The sequence below is a fragment of the Phodopus roborovskii genome, unplaced genomic scaffold, assembly GCF_943737965.1.
Source record: "Phodopus roborovskii unplaced genomic scaffold, PHOROB, whole genome shotgun sequence".
Classification (NCBI taxonomy): Eukaryota; Metazoa; Chordata; class Mammalia; order Rodentia; family Cricetidae; genus Phodopus; species Phodopus roborovskii.
Window position 1 is genome coordinate 20,395,111 of NW_026126409.1, and position 20,623 is coordinate 20,415,733.

Here is a 20,623-nt window from a genome sequence, read left to right on the forward strand (position 1 = left end):
CCCAGAGCTACAGATATTGAATCTCTGACCCACATAAGCTCATCCGGGAAGTACCATAGAGAGAGGGAAAGACCCCACCAACACCTACTGGAAGAAGCTATGGGAAGATGGCAATACAAGAAAACACCGAACAACAGAAAGACAAGCATGACACCACCAGAATCTAGGGAATCTACACCAACTAGAATGGAACACAACAACAAAGCAGAGGAAGCAGAAGGGAACGACTTAAAAATTACCATCATAAAAATGATAGAGGCCCTCAAAGAAGATGTGAGGAAATCCCTTAAAGAAATGGAAGAAAAAACAAAAAAAAAAAGTGGAAGAAATGAACAAATTCCTTAAGGAAAGTAAAGAAAGTACAGAAAGCCAAGAAAAAACAATTAACCAGATGAAGGAAAAAGTTCAAGACTTGAAAACTGAAATAGAGAAAATAAAGACAACACAAACCAAAGGAAAGCTGGAAATAGAAAAACTGGGCAAAAAAATCAGGAACTACAGACACAAGCATAACCAACAGAATTCAAGAGATGGAAGAGAGGATCTCACGTGTGGAAGATAAACTAGAGGAAATAGATTCATCAACCAAAGAAAATCATAAATCCAACAAATCCTTAACACAAAACATCCAGGAAATGAGGGACACTGTGAAAAGGCCAAACCTAAGAATAATAGGCATAGAGGAAGGTGAGAAAACCCAGCTCAAAGGTGCTGAAAACATATTCAACAAAATCATCAAGGAAAACTTTCCCAATGTGAAGAAGGACATGCCCATGAAAGTACAAGAAGCATACCAAACACCAAATAGGCTGGACCAAAGAAAAAAGATCCCTCGACATATAATAATAAAAACACCTAGCATACAGAATAAAGAAAGAATATTAAGAGAAGCAAAGGATAAGGGACAGGTAACATATAAAGGCAGACCTATCAAAATTACACCTGACTTCTCCATGGAAACCCTCAAGGCCAGAAGGTCCTGGATAGATGTTCTACAAGTACAAAGAGACCACGGATGCCAGCCCAGGCTACTATATTCGGCAAAACTCTCAATCACTATATATGGAGAAAACAAGATATTTAATGACAAAACCAGATTTTCCCAATACGTATCTACAAATCCAGCCCTACAGAAAGTATTGGAAGGAAAACTCCAACCCAAGGAAGGTAACTACGCTAACAAAAATGTAGGAAACAGATAATTCACTACACCAGAAACCAAGGGTAAAGCAGAACAAATATATTCACAATACCACTGCCAACAACAAACCTAAATCAAACAAGCATCAACAATCAATGGTCCTTACTCATCCTCAACATTAATGGTCTTAACTCACCTATAAAAAGACACAGGCTAACAGAATGGATATGAAGACAGAATCCATCCTTCTGCTGCATACAAGAAACACATCTAAGCTTCAAAGATAGACATTACCTCAGGGTAAAGGGTTGGGAAAAGATCTTCCAATCAAATGGAACCAAGAAGCAAGCAGGCATGGCTATCCTAATATCTAACAACTTAGACTTCAAACCAAAATTAATCAAAAGAGATGAAGACGGTCATTTCGTATTCATCACAGGAGAAATCCATCAACACAAAGTCTCAGTTCTGAACATCTATGTTCCAAATACAAAGGCACCCACATTCGTAAAAGAAACACTACTAAAATTCAAAGCTCATATAAAACCTCACACACTTATAGTGGGAGACTTCAATACACCACTCCCAACACTAGACAGGATCACAAATCAGAAACTCAACAAAGAAACAAAAGAACTAACAGAAGTTATGTCTCAACTGGAGTTAACAGACATCTATAGAACATTCCATCCAAAGACAAAAGAATATATCTTCTTCTCTGCTCCACATGGAACCTTCTCTAAAATCAACCACATACTAGGTGGCATAACAAACCTCAACAGATACAAGAGAATTGGAATAGTCCCCTGTACCTTAAAATTGGAATTAAACAACAGCACAAATAGCAGAAAACCTGCAAACTCATGGAAACTGAACAATGTGCAATTGCACCACTCGTGGGTCAAAGAAGAAATAAAGAAAGAAATTAAGGACTTTCTAATATTCAACGAGAATAAGGACACAACATACCCGAACTTATGGGACACCTGGAAAGCAGTGTTACGAGGGAAGTTCATTGCACTAAGTACCCATATGAAGAAAACATAGGATAGTCACATAAGAGAATTAACAACGCAACTGAAAACCTTAGAACAGAGAGAAGCAAACTCACCCCGTAGGAGTAGACACCAGGAAATAATCAACTTGAGGGCTGAAATCAACAAAATAGAAACCAGGAAAACAATACAAAAAATCAATTCAATGAAGAGTTGGTTTTTTGAGAAAATTAACAAGATAGACAAACCTTTATCCAAATTAATGAAAAAGCAGAGAGAGAACATGCAAATTAACAAAATCAGAAATGAAAAAGGGAATATAACAACAGACACAGAAGAAATCCAGACAATTTTCAGGTCATACTTTGAAAATCTGTATTCCACAAAAATTGAAAATTCAAAGGAAATGGACAAATTTCTGGATAACTATCACTTACCAAAATTAAATCAAGAACAGACAAACAACTTAAATAGACCTGTAACCCTCAATGAAATAGAAGCATTCAATTAAAGCCTTCCAACCAAAAAAAGTCCAGGGCCAGATGGATTCCGTGCAGAATGCTACGAGACATTCAAGGAAGAACTAATACCACTACTCCTCAAACTCCTCCACAAAATAGAAACAGAAGGTTCATTGCCAAACTCTTTTTATGAGGCCACAATAACCTTGGTACCCAAGCCTCACAAAGACACAACTAAGAAAGAAAACTTCAGAGCAATATCCCTGATGAACATAGATGCAAAAATACTCAATAAAATACTGGCAAACCAAATTCAAGAATACATCAGAGAAATCATCCACCATGACCAAGTAGGCTTCATCCCTGGAATGCAGGGGTGGTTTAACATATGAAAATCTATCAATGTCATCCACCATATAAACAAACTGATGCTAAATGCTGAAAAAGCCTTCGACATAATTCAACACCCTTTCATGATAAAGGTCTTGGAGAGATCAGGGATAACAGGAACATGCCTAAACATAATAAGAACAATATATAGCAAACCAACAGCCAACATCAAACTGAATGGAGAGAAACTTAAGCCAATTCCTCTAAAATCAGGAACAAGACAAGGCTGCCATATCTCTTCAATATCATACTTGAAGTTCTAGCTAATGCTATAAGACAACAAAAGGAGATCAAGGGGATCCAAATTGGAAAGGAAGAAGTCAAACTGTCTCTATTTGCAGATGATATGATAGTTTACATACGCGACCCAATACACTCTATCAGGGAATTCCTTCAGCTGATAAACACCTTCAGCAAACTAGCAGGATACAAGATAAACTCAAAAAAAAAATCAGTAGCCCTACTTTTTTCAGACAAAAAAGACACAGAGAAAGAAATCAGAGAAACATCACCCTTTACAAAAGCCACAAGCAACATAAAGTATCTTGGGGTAACACTTACCAAACAAGTAAAAGACCTATATAATAAGAACTTTGTGGCTCTAAAGAAAGAAATTAAAGAAGATACCAGAAAATGAAAAGATCTCTCATGCTCTTGGATAGGTAGATAAACATAATAAAAATGGCAATCTTGCCAAAAGCAATCTACAGATTCAATGCAATCCCCATTAAAATCCCACCACAATTCTTCACTGACCTTGAAAGGATAATAATCAACTTTATATGGAAAAACAAAAGACCAGGATAGCCAAAACAACCCTATACAATAAAAGAACTTCAGGAGGCATCACCATTCCTGACTTTAAGCTCTACTACAGAGCTATAGTTCTGAAAACAGCCTGGTATTGGCACAGAAATAGATAGGTAGACCAATGGAATCAAATTGAAAATTCTGATATTAACCCACACACCTATGAACACCTGATTTTCAACAAAACAAGTAAAATTATACAATGGGGCAAAGACAGCATCTTCAACAAATGGTGCTGGCACAATTGGATGAGGGTGTGTAGAAGACTGCAGATAGACCCATGTCTGTCGCCATGCACAAAATTCAAGTCCAAATGGATCAAAGACCTCAAGATCAATCCAGCCACATTGAACCTCTTAGAAGAGAAAGTAGGAGGTACCCTTGAATAATTTGGTATAGGAGACTGCTTCCTGAACATAACTCCAGGGGCACAGACACTGAGAGCAACAATTAATAAATGGGACCTCTTCAAACTTAGAAGCTTCTGTAAGGCAAAGGACACAGTCGACAAGACCAAACGGCAACCCACAGCCTGGGAAAAGATTTTCACCAATCCTATAACCGACAAGGGCTGATCTCCAAAATATTCAAAGAACTCAAGAAACTAGTCAACAAAACACCAAATAACCCTATTAAAAAATGGGGTACAGAACTGAAGAAAGAATTCTCAATAGAGGAAATCAAAATGGCTGAAAGACACTTAAGAAAGTGCTCCACATCCTTAGCTATCAGGGAAATGCAAATCAAAACAACTTTGAGATACCATCTTACTCCTGCCAGAATGGCTAAAATTAGAAACACCAATGAAGACTCATGCTGGAGAGGATGTGGAGAAAGGGGAACACTCCTCCACTGCTGGTGGGAGTGCAAACTCGTACAGCCATTTTGGAGATCAGTATGGCGGTTCCTCAGGAAAATGGGAATTAGTTTACCACAGGACCCGGCAATCCCCCTCTTAGGCATATATCCAAATGATCCACATCCATGCAACAAAGACATCTGTTCAACTATGTTCATAGCAGCAATATTTGTAATAGCAGGAACCTGGAAGCAACCTAGATGCCCCTCAATTGAAGAATGGATAATGAAGATGTGGCACATCTACACAATGGAATACTACTCTGCAGAAAAAAAATAATGGTATCTTGAATTCGCAGGCAAGTGGATGGCACTTGAAGAAACCATCCTGAATGAGATAACCCAGTCACAAAAAGAGGAACATGGTATGTACTCACTCATATATGGATTTTAGACCTAGATCAAAGGATCACCAGCCTATAATTCACACCACCAGAGGAACTAGGATACAAGGTGTATTCTAAGAGATTCATATAAAGTCCCTCACAGAACCAGGAAGGGACAAGTCCCCCAGAGCACAGGGGAAGTGGGTATGGGGCAGTGAATGGAGAGAGAAGTAGGAGAAAACGAGGAGGAGGAAAGGAAAACACGTGCAACCAGGAAGATTGAGCCCAGTTAGGAATAGAAGACAGGGAAGAGAGAGAGAGAGAGACAGAGACAGAGACAGAGACAGAGAGACAGAGATAGACAGAGAGAGAGAGAGAGAGAGAGAGCATAAAAGAGGGAGCCAATATTGGTTTGAAGATAAAATTGAACACAAAGAAAGGTCTAGAGAACTACAAGACTGCCGCCAACTAACAATTTGAGCTTCCGTGGAAAGGCTACCATAAATGCCCTTCCCAGATAGTGAGATCATCAACTAACTTATCCATGGAGCCCTCATCTAATGCCTGTTGGAAACAGGAGCAAACACCCATACATAAACACTGAGTCAAACTAGAACCCAGATGCAGATGGAGAGAACAAGACCAGGTTGCAGAAACACATAGAGACAGCTTACCTGAGCAAGGAGGAGCTAACGGGCCCCCAGACTGATAGCTGGAAATCCAGCATGGGACTGACTCAGACCCCCTGAATATGGGACTCAGCCAGAAGAACTGAGCAGTCTAAGGGACCTCAGACAGTGGAACCAGGATGTATCCCTGGTGCACAAAAGGACCTTGCTAACACATCCCCCATGGAGGGATAACTGCCTTAACCTAGTGACAGGAGAGAAGCCCTAGTCCCTACTTCACAGTACCTGTCAGATCTACATGACCCCAACTGGATGGCATTCCCCTACATATGGAATTGGGGTGGGGGGATGGGAGGGGAGGGTGGTTAGGGTGCATGTGAGAGGGCAAAGAGGGTAAAAGGGATGGAGGGACAGAGGGAGGGAGGGAGGGAGGGAGAAGGAACTGGGATCCACATGTAAAATAATAAATTAAATTAAAAAAAATGTTTTGACTCCAAAATTTAAGTTGAAGGACAAGTTACTGGGGAAAAGGATTTCTATTTTTGTTTCCACAGAAAATGAAAAGATGTGGATTCCTTCCAGACTAATGTGGTTTGATCATGCCAGACCACCTGAAACAGAGTACCAGGTGATCCTACATTCAAAACAGCTGGACAAAGCAGCCTTGCAGACTACAGCCAGGATTTCTGAATCTTCTTCGAATCCCCCATGACAGCGCCCCTTACCAGCAGGAAGTAGTTTGGAAAGAACGACGCCCAAATTCCCAAATATTGTCTATAAATGTTTGTTTTCATTTAAATAGACTTGGTTATATAAAATTAATTAATTAATTAATTAATTAATTAATTAATAAGAGGGAAGAAAGAGGTTGGAAGGTAAGGAACATTAGAGGGAGAGAAGGTACTGGAAATAAAGTGATACAAATGCAAGGTGATCATTTGGGGAAGAAGAAGAGAAACAGCCAAAGGCAGGGGTAGCAGGGAGAGAGTGAATAATGGTGAATAATGGCACCACCATCAAATCAATTGCTTATGCACTGATTTAAAAGCCCATTAAACACACTACTAATACTTTAACAGGCAACCACAAAGAGGGTAGGGGTGTATGAAAATGTCCTGCACAAGGTATTAGCATCCAAAACAAAGAGTTCTAAGTTCAACAACAAGCCCTTTAAAAGTGAGCCAATGAATTAAAATTATATTTCCCCAAGTAAGGTCAACAAATGTACAGTGAGCCCTGAAGAGAGGCCCCACCATTCCAAGCACCTGTCAAGCACAAACCAGGACAGCGTCTCACATCCATGAGGACACCTGCTACCAAAAAGTCAGTAATAGGAGGGGTTGCTGGTGCCATTCAGGATCTGGAGGCTGTATTGTTTGCTGTTTGGGCTGTAAGTAAGGTTTACTCTATAGTTTGAGGGGAGACTGGCCATCATGGCAGAGGTGACCCAGCAGGACCAGGCAGCTGACCACACTGCATCCATATCCAAGAGAGAAAGGTGGGGTAGAGAGAGGGAGCAAGAGGCAGAAGAAGGGATGAGAGTGTTTGGTCTGGAATCTCAGCTTATGAAAAAGTGGTCTACACATATTCAGGGTGTGTCTTCCTATCTCAGTCAACTAATAAGAAACAAAGGCTTGGTTTTGAGGTGGTCTAGATTCTGTCAAACTGAAACTGATAATTCCACACATGCTATTTAAAATGTTTGTAGGAATCCAAAGTGCTCTTACATTATGGATAACAATATAGTAGTTATTTCAAAACACTGAAAACAGCATTACCATACAAACCAGCAAACCCACTAAGGGTGTAATCAAAATAACTAAAATCAGGATCAGGAGTACTTTTGATCCTGCAGCATTATTTGCAGTAGCTAAAGTATGAAAATAGCCATGAGCTGGAGAATGGATATACAATACCCAATATATATAAACAGTGAAATAGTATACAGCCTTGAAAAAGAAACTGCAATTTCGGCTACAGTGTGAATGGTCCCTAAGGATCTCACCTAAGTGAAATAAACTAAACAACAAATATTGAGTGGTCCCACTTTTGTGTCATGTCTATAGTGATAACAGAGCACAGAAAGAATGTGGAGGGGAAGGAAGAGTTCTCCCACAGGTAGAGCTTCTGCTCTATGAGATGAAAAGGCTACAGAGATGCACAGTGGTGTAGTGGTTGCTTAACACTGGGAGTGAGCTTGGTACCAATAAATTACACTCATCTATTAAGATGTGAATCTTTATTACTGAGCTTACCTCAATAAAGATATTGTAGAAAATATACTGCTTAATATAGTATCAAGATAGTTATGACCACAAAATAATTTTAAATAAATTTAAAGTATTTCAAGTTACCATATCAGGGCCACAGATAACACCATCTTCTACAAATGTTTCATCTCTGTCTTCAAGAGTGCTGTATGTTGTCAGTGTCTGCTTAGGTATCCTTCCGCCTTTATACAGAGATACACATATGTCACCTTGTGCATGTGTATAAGCTGCAGACATATTGACAAGCCTCACTAACTTCTTGTATGGCCATGTACAGACTAGCTTCCCACACAGAACATTTCTGAAAGCATAAAGGGAAAGATCTCTTAGAATTTACTTAAATAAGCAGGTTCCACATTAGGAAAATCAGCAATTATAGTCCCACCTTCTCTAAACTTTTTATTTCTTTCTTAGCTCCCTACACAATGTGAAAATAGAATTTACTCCTCTTCAATTTAGTAGACATCTAAGACATTAAAAATAATTTCTTACTAATTTAAATCCAGGTTGAATCATTTTTTTCCTTCATAAAATATTAGCATAACTTATACCTCTGTTTCTTGAATGAGGCAATTTAGAAGTAAAAAATAAATAATCATGACAGTGCTTTATGCTTCATTCTAACTACTGGAATTTGGACTAATGATCATTGATTATAAATTTTTTAATAAGTAAAACTGTGTAACTTTTCTTACATTTTGTGAAGTGTATCATGTTTATCATAAATATATATGTGAATTACCTAGCACAATGGATAGTTCACCATAACTATCTATAGAAGCTGTTTCCAAGGTCACTGTAGCTTTAACATTGTAGGCACTGAACAAATGGCAAGCGACAACACCTATTCAGTTGAGATCACTTATGTGACAAAAGAAACCTGGCAAGGTACCCAACTATGGTTCACAAAGAATACATTCTAGTATTTTAAAATCTATATTCTAAACAAAAGTATAATTTTCTAAACACATACTGAAATTTACAAAGTTGAGAAACACAGTTGCCAAATCTATCACCTCTGGAATTCATCTCTTCAAAACACCAGAAAGGAGCTCCTCTCACACCTATAGATAAAGACAAAAAGAACTGAGATGGATTAAAGAATTCAGCTCACACTTCAGGACCCGTTGAGCTGGGCTGGAAACTGCAATGTGACCCTTTAGCATCATATATTGTTTCTTGAAAAGAGCATTCTCTTTAACAAATGGCAGCAATGAGTTTCTGTCCAACCCATCCCAATTGAGCTGATTGCTTTACATCTAATTTAGACCCACCCATCAGAATCTGGTCCAGTGTTATACCATACAAAATTAAAGGGATGGGCAAAAATTCAATAACCAAAATAACTTCATGCAGCTTTGTTCTCTTAGAAGAGCTGGCAGAAATCCTCCTGCATCAGCCTCCTGGGTACTGGGATGACAGGTATAAGCCACAACACAGATTATTATTTTTTTAATCAAGATTAATACAACAACCATTCATTGTGAGTGAATCACTGAGCTTCTTGAAGGGGAAAAGTGTATTGGCTTTGTAGAATTGAGAACTGCCCTGTGGAGGCTCCTAGGGGCTGGATACCCTGGCACCACAACCCTGTCCCAGGGTTCTTAGAGCAGTCAAACACAATGTTCTAAATCAGTGGCTTTCAACTTTCCTAATGCTGCTACCCTTTAACACAGTTCCTCATGTCGTGGTGACCCCTCAACCATACAATTATTTTCCTTAACTTTATATTAACTAGTGCTATAAATCGTGACGTAAGCATCTATTTTCTGATGGCCTCACATGAACCCTGTGAAAAGGTCATTCAGCTACTTCCAAAAGGGGCTACCATCCACAGGATGAGAACCACTGCTCTAAGGCAACTTCATGAATGCCCCACAACCCTTTGTAGTTCAGCCTTCTCTTTGGTGTCCTTTCCCTTTCAGCTCTTTGGGGCTGAGGGAAATAAGCCTAGCAGTGTTTTCTTGATCCTGAAGCCCACAGCTCTGGTGCAACAACCCCTAGTCCCCCAAGGCCAGGATTTCCTTCCCTCTTTACCTGCCCAAGAGACTGTCAGAGCTTCAGCCATCTAATTCCCCTGGTGTCCTATGGGCTGGGATTTGGGCTCCGCTGAAATGGCAGTTTTTGTATCTCTGCCACAGTTTTGTAGACTTTAAACCAGGGTCTACTTCACATCTAAAAGTATGACTCAAGAAAAGCGATGACAGTCAACTGCTGCCGGGGACATTTCTAGGTAGGCCCTCACACCTCCCAGCTGTGCTCCTAAAATTCCAGGATGCTGTGCACTGCAGTCACCTGCTGTAGCAGTGTTCTCAGAAGAGGTCGTTAAGAGGTATGCTTGGTATTTGAGAGGCAAGTTGGTGAGAATGACAGTTCTTATTTGGCTCTAGCTTTTTTTGTCTTTCCTGGAGAGGTAGGTGGTAGTGGCACACACCTTTAATCTCAGCAGATGGGAGGCAGAGGCAGGGGGATCTCTAAATTCAAGGCCAGCCTAGTCTACAGAGCTTAAGTTCCAGGATAGCCAAGGCTACACAGAGAAACCTATCTTGGAAAACAAACAAACAAAAATTAAAAATAAAGTAAAATAAATAGACAAGAGGCATTTACTCTGTGCGCTTTACATGTAAATCTCTATTCACTTCATTAGTGAAGCAAGTCTGTGAGATGATAGGTAGAAATGTGTAGTTTCTCATGGTAGAAAAGGGGACAGGTTTCTGCACTTAATGACATGAAGCCCCCCTCCTAAACTTAGCCCTTTAAGGGGACTCAGAACTGAGATCTAGAGCAAATAAAATCTTTAAGAAGCACCAGTTAAGAACACCTGCTATGACGTCAGCTATCTGGTACAGGAAGCACGTAGAGATGAGCTGAGATGGTGCTCCTTCCCAAATGCTCCTGTCACTCAAATGTCTGTAATGCAGTTTAAAGTGTCAAGTCAATAAAACAAGCTCTGGGTGAAGACAGTAGGCCTGCAAATGCTTTCTCTGCTATGAAGGTGAAACCTGTTGCTGCCTATGCAGGTCTCCATGGGCATGACCTAGGCTGAGGTTACAACAATAAATAACATATTGAAGAGCTAGACACCTGTATGAGTGCCATAATTAAAAATTAATTAATGGGCCAGGCAGTGGCGGCATGAATTCTTAATCCAAGCACTCGGAAAGCAGAGGTAGGTGGATCTCAGTCAATTCAAGGCCAGCATGGTCTACAGAGTCAGTTCCAGGATAGCCAGGGCTACACAGAGAAAATTCTTTCTTGAAAAACCAAAATAATAATTATTATAAAGAAATTGCAAAGAGGATTCCCTATCCAATTGTTTTTTCTTCTATTAATCAATTTACTGAACTGTTTAACCTAGCTGTTGTTTGTAATGTTTGACCCTATGTTTAACATTTTAAAAATACTCAAAATCTCAGGCAGGAGCAGAAAAGATGTCTCAGTGGCTAAAAGGACTGACTGCTCTTGCAGATTCAGTCCTTAACTCCCATGTGCAGGATCACAACTGCCTGCAACTCCAGTTGGGGATCCTGCACCCTCTTCTGGTCTCTCCAGGTACTGCACACATGTGGTACAGACATATATTCAGGCATTCACATGTACATATAAAATAAAAATGAATCCTTTAAAAAGGGTTGTTGGCTTTTGTTTTGACTTGGGCATTAATATAGATGGCATAGGGGTGTTGATAGCACTGAGTGACATTGATGCAAATCACAGCAACATACTTGACTCTGAGCAACTATAAAAGCTTTCCCAAGACCTCTTTGTCGTGTTTCTATAAAAATCAGTGATGCTATGGGCTGTCTGGTTCAGTAATAAGCTGCTCTCACACATCTGAGGATGGGAGTTTGGATCTCTGGAACACACATATAAACCTGAGCATGTAATTCCAATAGTGGCAAGATGAAAGGGAGACATTAGGTAGATGCCTGGAGCCAGATATCTAGCCAAACAGCCTGGCCTCTGTGACAGAGTCCTGAGTCACTCTTTCAATATAGGAGTTCTATACCTTATCACACATTTTGGCCAGAGACAAATACTTTGGGGAGTATGGTGATTTTTCTAGGTCATGCTAGGTCATGCCTTCTTTATTGTCTCTTGCCTAAAGGGAAGATCAGAATGAAACTTCTTGTTCTCTGCTAACATGAACTTGGTCAGCTTGGGTGCTATTATTCAATGCTCAAGCAAGTAACTGAGTTGTCACCTGCCAGAGGGTCCTTTGCTCATCGGCAGGCTCGTGAAGCCCTGCCCCCCCCCCCCCGCTTTGTTCTACTAGAAACCAAGCTTCCTTCAGTTTAGAGCAATCCCTGTCACAACCATCAAATATAATACCGTGTAAATCTGCACTTCTACTTGGACATTCTTCCTTTCACAAACACAGGAGGCCAACGCAAGTTCAGGGAGCCTTTTTTGTTGTCTCTCAGAAAAAAAAAAAAAGAAAGAAAGAAAGAAAAGAAAAGAAAAAGAGTTTCCTTTAAAATGAATGATTACCAAGCTAGACTTTGGCCACTAAGAGATGACACACTTTTTGTCCTATAGAACTGAATGATGGGCTTTGGGATAATCAGGCTTTAGAGGCACACTATGGCCCTTACCTTTTCCAAGCAATTTCATACACTGTTTGTCAGTAGTCCGGCACGATCCATGGTAGCAGAAAGCCCCACCCGAGTCACAGTACTGCCCATCACGCGAGTAAGTGTCGGGCACACAATAGGACATATTCCCATTACAATATTCCTCAAAGTCACACTCATCAACTGGTTTTCTACAAAGTGTATTAATAGGCTTTATCTACAAAAGAACATAAAGGGTTACTTCCAAGGGTGCTTCTCTCTCTCCCTCCCTCTATCTCCCCCCCCAATTTCAATTCCCATTCTCTCTCTCTCTCTCTCTCTCTCTCTCTCTTTTTAAGTTTCCAAGATGAAAATGAAAAATGATATGGATGTCTGAGAGAGGAACTTGTGTTAAAACCCTATCACCAAAGGCCTCACGTGAAGCAATGTAGCAGAGGACACAGACCCTGACTGTGTCTATCAGAAGATGTGTCTGTACCTGCAATCAGGGATATGAATCATACCCATTATCCCAGGCTCAAGATTTGCCTCTATACCGCTAAGCATGTGTGTACATGGTTGGTTCAATCAAAAGCTCTCTCAGGTCTCGCAATGACAACTAATTTGATTATATTGCTATTATCTTTAATTCTTGCATTAGGTGGGGACAGAGTTAGTAGACTAAAATTAACTTGATATTAATAACTAAGTCAATGCTGTACCCCACCCCATCCCCGTTTTTGTTTTTGTCTTGTTTTTGTTTTTGAGACAGGGTTTCTCTGTGTAGCCTTCTAGGCTGTCCTGGAACTTGCTTTGTAGGCCAGGCTAGCCTTGAACTCACAGACATCTGCCTGCCTCTGCTTCTTGAGTGCTGGGAATAAAGGCGTGCACTGCGGTCACCACCTAGCTACTGTACCCATTTTTAAAGGATTTATTTATTTTATGATTTTATGGGTATAAGTTTTTCCTGTATTTACATATGTACACCATGTGCATGTCTGGGCGTAAGAGCCATCAGGTTCCCTGGGACTGGAGTTACACATTGTTGTGAGACAGTTTCTTAATTGAAGTTCCCTCCCTTCAGATAACTCTAGCTTGTGTCAAGCTGACATCAAACACTCTGTGTGGGTGTGCGTGGATGCATGCTACTGCTCCTCTAGGTAACCATGACTAATACAACCCCACACTGATTGACTTATAAGAGCACCGTTTGCCTAAGCCTTTGCTTTTATGCTGTTTACTTAGGTCAGCACTTTTTCCATAAATGTAAACATGGATGGAGCTCTCTTTAAACAGTTTTAACACCAAGGAAGTAGATAGGTGCAGTCTCAACTGGGTGCAGCAGACCCAAGGATTTTCCCAGAAGACATTAAACCAGTTTTAGCAGGTACACAGAACCCATCTGACTTCTTACCCCTCCCATGCGCTACACACAGAGTGTATAAATGAGAAAAACAGGCAGAGTCACAGCGATCAGGCAGAAATGTTGGTGGTCATAGAGATAACTTGCAAAAGCTGAGTTGGGAGAGAAGAAAGGTAAGAAACATCAGGCATGAGGGCACAGGAAGTGGCAGGTAACTGAATGATGCCAAAATGCAGCATGAATAGAGCTACATGAGAGCATCATCGGGTCATCAGCTAAGAGTGAGACTGATGCTCCTCATCTCTGTAGACATTATCAAAAGGACTGTGCATTTTATGTCAAGGAAATAATTGCTGGGCTGTTATCAAAGGCAAATTTCCCCTTACCGTGCAATCTTGCTTACAACACTCTCCAGAGCCGCATATAGCTTTGGGCTTTAATCTGCAGGACATAGGGTCACAGCATGCTTTGTGTGTACAGTTCTGCAAAGAAAAGCAAAGCCTTACTCGGTTCTCTGTTGCACAGTGTCAAACAAAGCTGCAGCACATGACCTTGCCAACCAAGTAGTTTCTCTTACATTTATAATTTCAAGAAATCCATACTTCTGGAAATGGCGTCTCATTCAGCAGTTGCTAAAGGCATATTTGGTGCAGTTTAACAAGGACTACCATGAAGCCACCCAAGGAAGAGGTTACTTGATCTCTTGCTAGCAGTCATTGTGGCGTTTATCATGTCAAGCTTCACCCGTTGGCACAGTTTATGTATAAATGCCAACATTGAACAGCCCCGGTATTGTTCAGGCACAGAGCCCACCCATCTGAACTTTGCTTGGCTCCTCTAGTTTGGTTCCTCAGAAAGAATGAAAACTGGAAAGTCTAGAGCTGCCCCACCAGGAGGATAATCCCTAGCCAATTGGAAAGGCTCAAATTCACTAGGGACACATGGCAGCTAAAAACATTGTTGTCTAGTTTTGTATCCAAATGTGGCCAGTAACTCATGGGTAGATAGGCAGACATTCACATCATCATAAAAGTATCTATTGACTTAAGAGGACTCGTAGATGCTTTATTTTGTCTAGCACTTTTAAGTTATGATTGGATTGTATACTATATTTTTTACTCTAGTGAATAAGACTGAATATTAAATATTAAACTGTTACAACCCTGAAATAAAGCCTGACTTATACTAATATTTATTCATGTTCCTGTTACAATGTGCTTCTCAAAGACACTGGATTTGTCTTTCTTTAACTTCAATAACCCTTGAAGTTACTGTGGTCTACTATAAACTATTAAGGGAAACACTGCTATATGCTCTACCCAGTCATAACTTTCCCATTCTGTATTCAGTTATTTTGCATTTGTCTCCTGACACTGGTAACCCCAGAGTATCTACAGGAAGCTGTTTAGCAAAATGTTACAGCTGAAGGTCTACTTATTGCTTCATTAATTGTCTTAAAAAGGATTGGCTTAATGAACACAAGTCAAAGGCTGTTAATATTCTAAAGGTGAAAATAAATGTCTAACTTGTGTTTGGTAAATCATAGCTGAGGCACAAAACTTCATGGTTCCTAATGACATACAAAAGTGTATGCAAAAGGCAATGGTTGCTTTCAGGGAGAGAAGGTGGGTCATGTGGATGCACAGTGGAGAGTGTCGTGTACACCATCATTAACATTCACAGTTGTGTCACACATTCTCAGCAATCCCAACTGGGGGCTGACGGCCTGGGGGACTCTTGGAGTGCTACTGTTCTTTGGTCCATGTTGAAGCTGGGTTCTGATGCAGCAGCTGTGTTGATGCACTCACCAGCAAAGAATGAAAGCAGGCAGGCAAAGGCAACGCCCCTTTTCCTCCTTCGTTATGTAGACATTTCTTGCTATAAAGTTCCCTCTCAGAACTGCTTTTGCTGCAACGCAGAGGTTTTGAGAGTTTTTTGTTTCTGCTTTCATTCACCTAGAGATATTTTATTATTTTCTTTTTCATTCCTCCATTGACCCATTAGTTGTTCTGAGACATCTTGTTATTTTTCACATATCTGTGGTTTTTCCAATATTTATATTGGGACACTGTTGTTATAGTTTAATATTATAGTCTGGTCATTACTTGTGGCTGAAAAACGCAACTAAAATTTTATCAGAGTAATTGTGGGGATGAACTCTCTCAGCTTTTACTTGTCCCAGAGTTTATTTCTTTGTTCCTAGAAGATGGGCTTCCTGAAAAAGCTTCTTTTCCCTGATTTCTCTCAGTCCTTTGGATGGACAATTCACTCTCTTGTTCTGTAAGTTTACTGATAAAATTCACTCGAAGCCTCATAATCATCCTTCGTATGTCATTTGCTTCAAAATTACTTCCCACTTTTGGATGGAGACCTCATTAGCTTAAAACCATCTGATGGTTCTCAACATGTGGGTCATGATCCTTTTGTGTGTGGGGGGTGTCACATATCAGATTTCACATTACTTTTTTACATTATTAAGTATACAGATATATGTTACAATTCACAACCATAGCAGTCTTGCCCCACCCCCAACGCCCTCTGCTTGAGGTGAGTATGTGGCCCACTCAGGAACGATTTCCCCCCTCCCCCCTCCTTGGAACTTCCTGGGTCAGCTCCTAGTGTAGTGGACCTGCCCTGACAGGGAGGACCATCCAGAACCTGTCCTCATTGAAGTCTTGGCCCTCTTGTGCCTTCTGCTTGAGAACGCCAAGAAAGCTTGAACCATACAGAGTTGCTGACACTGAAGTCTTGACCCACCTACACCCACCAGAAGACAAGAGGAGAGAGAGAGAGATACACCCTCCTGCCTGCACCAAGGGGAAGACAACAGTATAAGAACACATTTAACAGTGTAAAGACCAATATGACAGCACCAGAATCTAGGTACTCTAACACCAGCAAGACCTGAATATCCCAACACAGATGAAGCAGAAGAGAAGGACCTTAAAAACAACTTTATGAAGATGAGAGAAGCCCTCAAAGAGAAAATGAGAAAATCCCTTAAAGAAATAAAAGGAAAAAATATAGACAGTGGAGGAAAAGACAAATCAAAAAACAAAGAAATAAACAAATCTTACAGAAAACAAGGAAAAAGGAAAAGCCAAGGGGGGGGAAAAAGTAAGGAAACCAAACAGTACAAGGCTTGAAAGCTTAAATAGAAACAATAAAGAAAACACAAAATGATGGAATGCTGGAAATAGAAAAGCTAGGTAAACAATCAGGAACTACAGATGCAAGTATAACAAATAGAAAACAAGAGATGGAAGAGAGAATCTCAGGTGTTGAAGACTCACTAGAGGAAATAGTCATCAACAGAAGAAAATCTTAAAACCAACAAATTCCTAACACAAAATGTCCAGGAAATATGGGACACTATGAAAAGGCCAAACCTAAGAATAATAGATAGGTAAAGAAGGTAAAGAAATACAGCTCAAGGGTACAGAAAACATTCACCAAAATCATAGAAGAAAACTTTCCCAATGTAAAGGACATGCCTATGAAAGTACAAGAAGCTTACAGAACACCAAATAGACTGAACCACAAAAAACTAAAGTCCCTTTGTCACATAATAATCAAAACACCAAACTTACAGAATAAAGAAAAAATACAAAGAGCAAAAAAAAAAAAAAAAAAAAAAAAAAGGCCAAGTATCATATAAAGGCAGACCTATCAGAATTACACACAACTACTCAATGGAAAGTCAGAAGGTCCTGGATAAATGTTCTACAAACACTAAGGGACCATGGATGGCAACACAGACTACTATACCCAGAAAAGCTTTCAATCACTATAGATGGAGAAAACAAGATATTCCATGACTAAACAAGATTTAAACAATACATATCCACAAATCCAGCTCCACAGAAAGTTCTGGAAGGAAACTCTAACCCAACAAAGTTAACTACACTCACAAAAACACAGGCAATAGATAATCCCACTATATCAAAAGCCAAAATAAAAAAGGGGGTGGAAATCCCCACACAGTACCAACAACAACAACAAAATCAAACCAAACAAGAATTAACAATCATGGTCATTAGTATTCCTCAATATTAATGGTCTTAACTTGCCTATAAAAAGATATAGACTAACAGAATGGATATGATGGCAGGATCCATCCTTCTGCTCCATACAAGAAACATATGTCAAATACAAAGACCGGCATTACCTTGGAGTTAAGGGTTGGGAAAAGGTTTCCCATTCAAATTGACCCAAGAAACAAGCTGTCATTGCAATCCTAATATCTAACAAATTAGACTTCAAACTAAAATCAAAAGAGATTAAGAAGGTCATTTTATATTCATCACAGGAAAAGTCCATCAAGATGAAGCCTCAATTCTGAACATCTATGCCCCAAATACAAAGGCATCCACATTTGTAAAAGAAACATTACTAAAGCTCAAATCACACATAAAACCTCACACACTTATAGTGGGAGATTCCAATACTGCACTCTCAACACTAGATAAGACCACCAAACAGAATCAAAGGAACCAATGGAAGTTTTGACCCAATTGGGTTTAACAGACATCTATAGAACATTCCATCCAAACACAAAATATTCCTTCTTCTCAGTGCCACATAGAACATTCTCTACCACATACTAACAACATATCAAACCTCAACAGATAAATAAATAAATAAATAAATAAATAAATAAATACATAAAGTGGAATAACCACCTGTATCGGATCAGATCACCATGGTTTAAAGTAATAATTCAACAACAAAAATTGCAGAAACCCTACAAACGTATGGAAATTGAACAATGCACAATTATACCATTCCTGGGTCAAAGAAGAAATTTAAAAAAAAAAGACATTAAAAGACTTCCTAGAATTCAGTGAGAATGAAGAAACAACATACCCAAACTTATGGGACACCTTGAAAGCAGTGCTAAGAGGAAAGTTCATAGTACTAAGTGACCACATGAAGAAACTAGAAAATAGTCACACTAGAGAATTAACAGCACAACTGAAAGCTCTGGAACAAAAAGAAGCAAACTCACCCCAGAGGAGCAGACACCAGGAAATAATCAAATTGAGGGCTGAAATCAATAAAGTAGAAACAAAGAAAACAATACAAAGAATCAATGAAACAAAGAGTTGCTTCTTCAAGAAAATCAACAAGATAGACAATCCTTTATCCAAACTAACCAAAAGGCAGAGAGAGAGAGAAAGAGAGAGAGAGAGAGAGAGAGAGAGAGAGAGAGAGAGAGAGAGAGAGCCTGTAAAACCTGAAAATTAGCAAAATCAGAAATGAAAGGGGGAAACATAACAGCTTAGCATTGATGGCACACACCTTTAATCCCAGCACTCGGGAGTCAGAGGCAAGCAGTCTACAGAACTAGTTCCAGGTCAGGCTCCAAAACAATACAATACAATACAATACAATACAATACAATACAATACAATACAATACAATATAATACAGAGAAATCTTGTCTCAGAAAACCATAATAGAGGGAGCCATTATAGGTTTGAAGACAAAACTGACTCTAGAGAAATGTCCAGATACCTACAAGGGTGACCCCAACTAACAATCTGAGCAACAGTGGAAAGGCTACCATAAATGCCCTTCCCTGATAATGAGATTGATGACTAACTTGCCTGCCATCACAGAGCCCTCATCTAGTAGCTGATGGAAACAGAAGCAGACACCCATAGCTAAACACTGAGCCAACTCCTGGAATCCAGTTGCAGAAAGGGAGAAGTGATAAGAAACAGGGGTCAAGACCAGGCTACAGAAACCCAAATAGCCAGCTGACCTGAATAAGGGGGAGCTCATGGACCCCCAGACTGACAGCTGGGAAACCAGCATTGGACTGACTCAGCTCCCCTGAATGTGGGTCTCAATTAGAAGGCCTGGGCAGTCTAAGGGACCTCTGACAGTGAAACCAGGATGTATCCCTGTGCAAGAAAGGACTTTGGGAGCCCCATGGAGGGATACACCCTTAGCCTAGAGGCAGGAGGGAGGGCCTAGTTCCTACTCTAAATGACTGACAGATTTTGATGATCCCTCCTGGAAGGCATCACCCTCCCTGTGGACTGGAAGGCAGGGAATGGGATGGGAGGGAGGGAAAGGGACCTGGGATCTATATGTAAAATAAGAAAGAAAAAAAAAAAAAGAGGATACCAGAAAATGGAAAGATATCCCATGCTCTTGGATAGGTAGGATAAACATAGTAAAAATGGCAATCTTGCCAAAAGCAATCTACAAATTCAGTGCAATCCCCCCATACACACACACACATACACAAACACACACACACAATACCAGAACAATTCTTCACAGACCTTGAAAGAACAATACTCAACTTTATATGGAAATACAAAAGACCCAGGATAGCCAAAACAACCCTGTATAATAAAGGAACTTCAGGAGGCATCACCATTACTGACTTCAAACTCTATTATAGAGCTATAGTCCTGAAAACAGTTTGGTACTGGTACAAAAATAGACAGGTAGATCAATGGAATCAAGTTGAAGATCCAGGTATTAACCTACACACCTATAAACACATGGTTTTTGACAAAGAGGCTAAATTTATACAATGGAAAAAAGAAAGCATCTTCAACAAATGGTGCTGGCATAACTGACATGTAGAAGACCGCAGATAGATCCATATCTATCACCATGCACAAAACTTAAGTCCAAATGGATCAAAGACCTCAACATAAATCCAGCCACACTGAACCTCTTAGAAGAGAAAGTGGGAGGTACCCTTGAACAAATTGGTATTGGAGACTGCTTCCTGAACAAAACTCCAATAGCACAGACGTTGAGAGCAACAATTAATAAATGGAACCTCCTAAAATTGAAAAGCT

The 20,623-nt window shown here is 39.9% G+C and overlaps 1 protein-coding gene across 1 annotated transcript in view; it reads right to left on the minus strand.

The window, feature by feature from the left end:
* The window catches only part of LOC127220283 (disintegrin and metalloproteinase domain-containing protein 5), a 61,258-nt gene that overhangs the window by 24,744 nt on the left and 15,891 nt on the right, over positions 1–20,623 (minus strand). The window contains exons 13-16 of the mRNA XM_051182044.1: positions 14,183–14,278; positions 12,476–12,671; positions 8,854–8,944; positions 7,965–8,181 (exon numbers count right to left, since the gene is read on the minus strand). Of these exons, the coding sequence (XP_051038001.1) occupies positions 7,965–8,181; positions 8,854–8,944; positions 12,476–12,671; positions 14,183–14,278 (600 nt within the window). The remainder of the gene's footprint in view (positions 1–7,964; positions 8,182–8,853; positions 8,945–12,475; positions 12,672–14,182; positions 14,279–20,623) is intronic.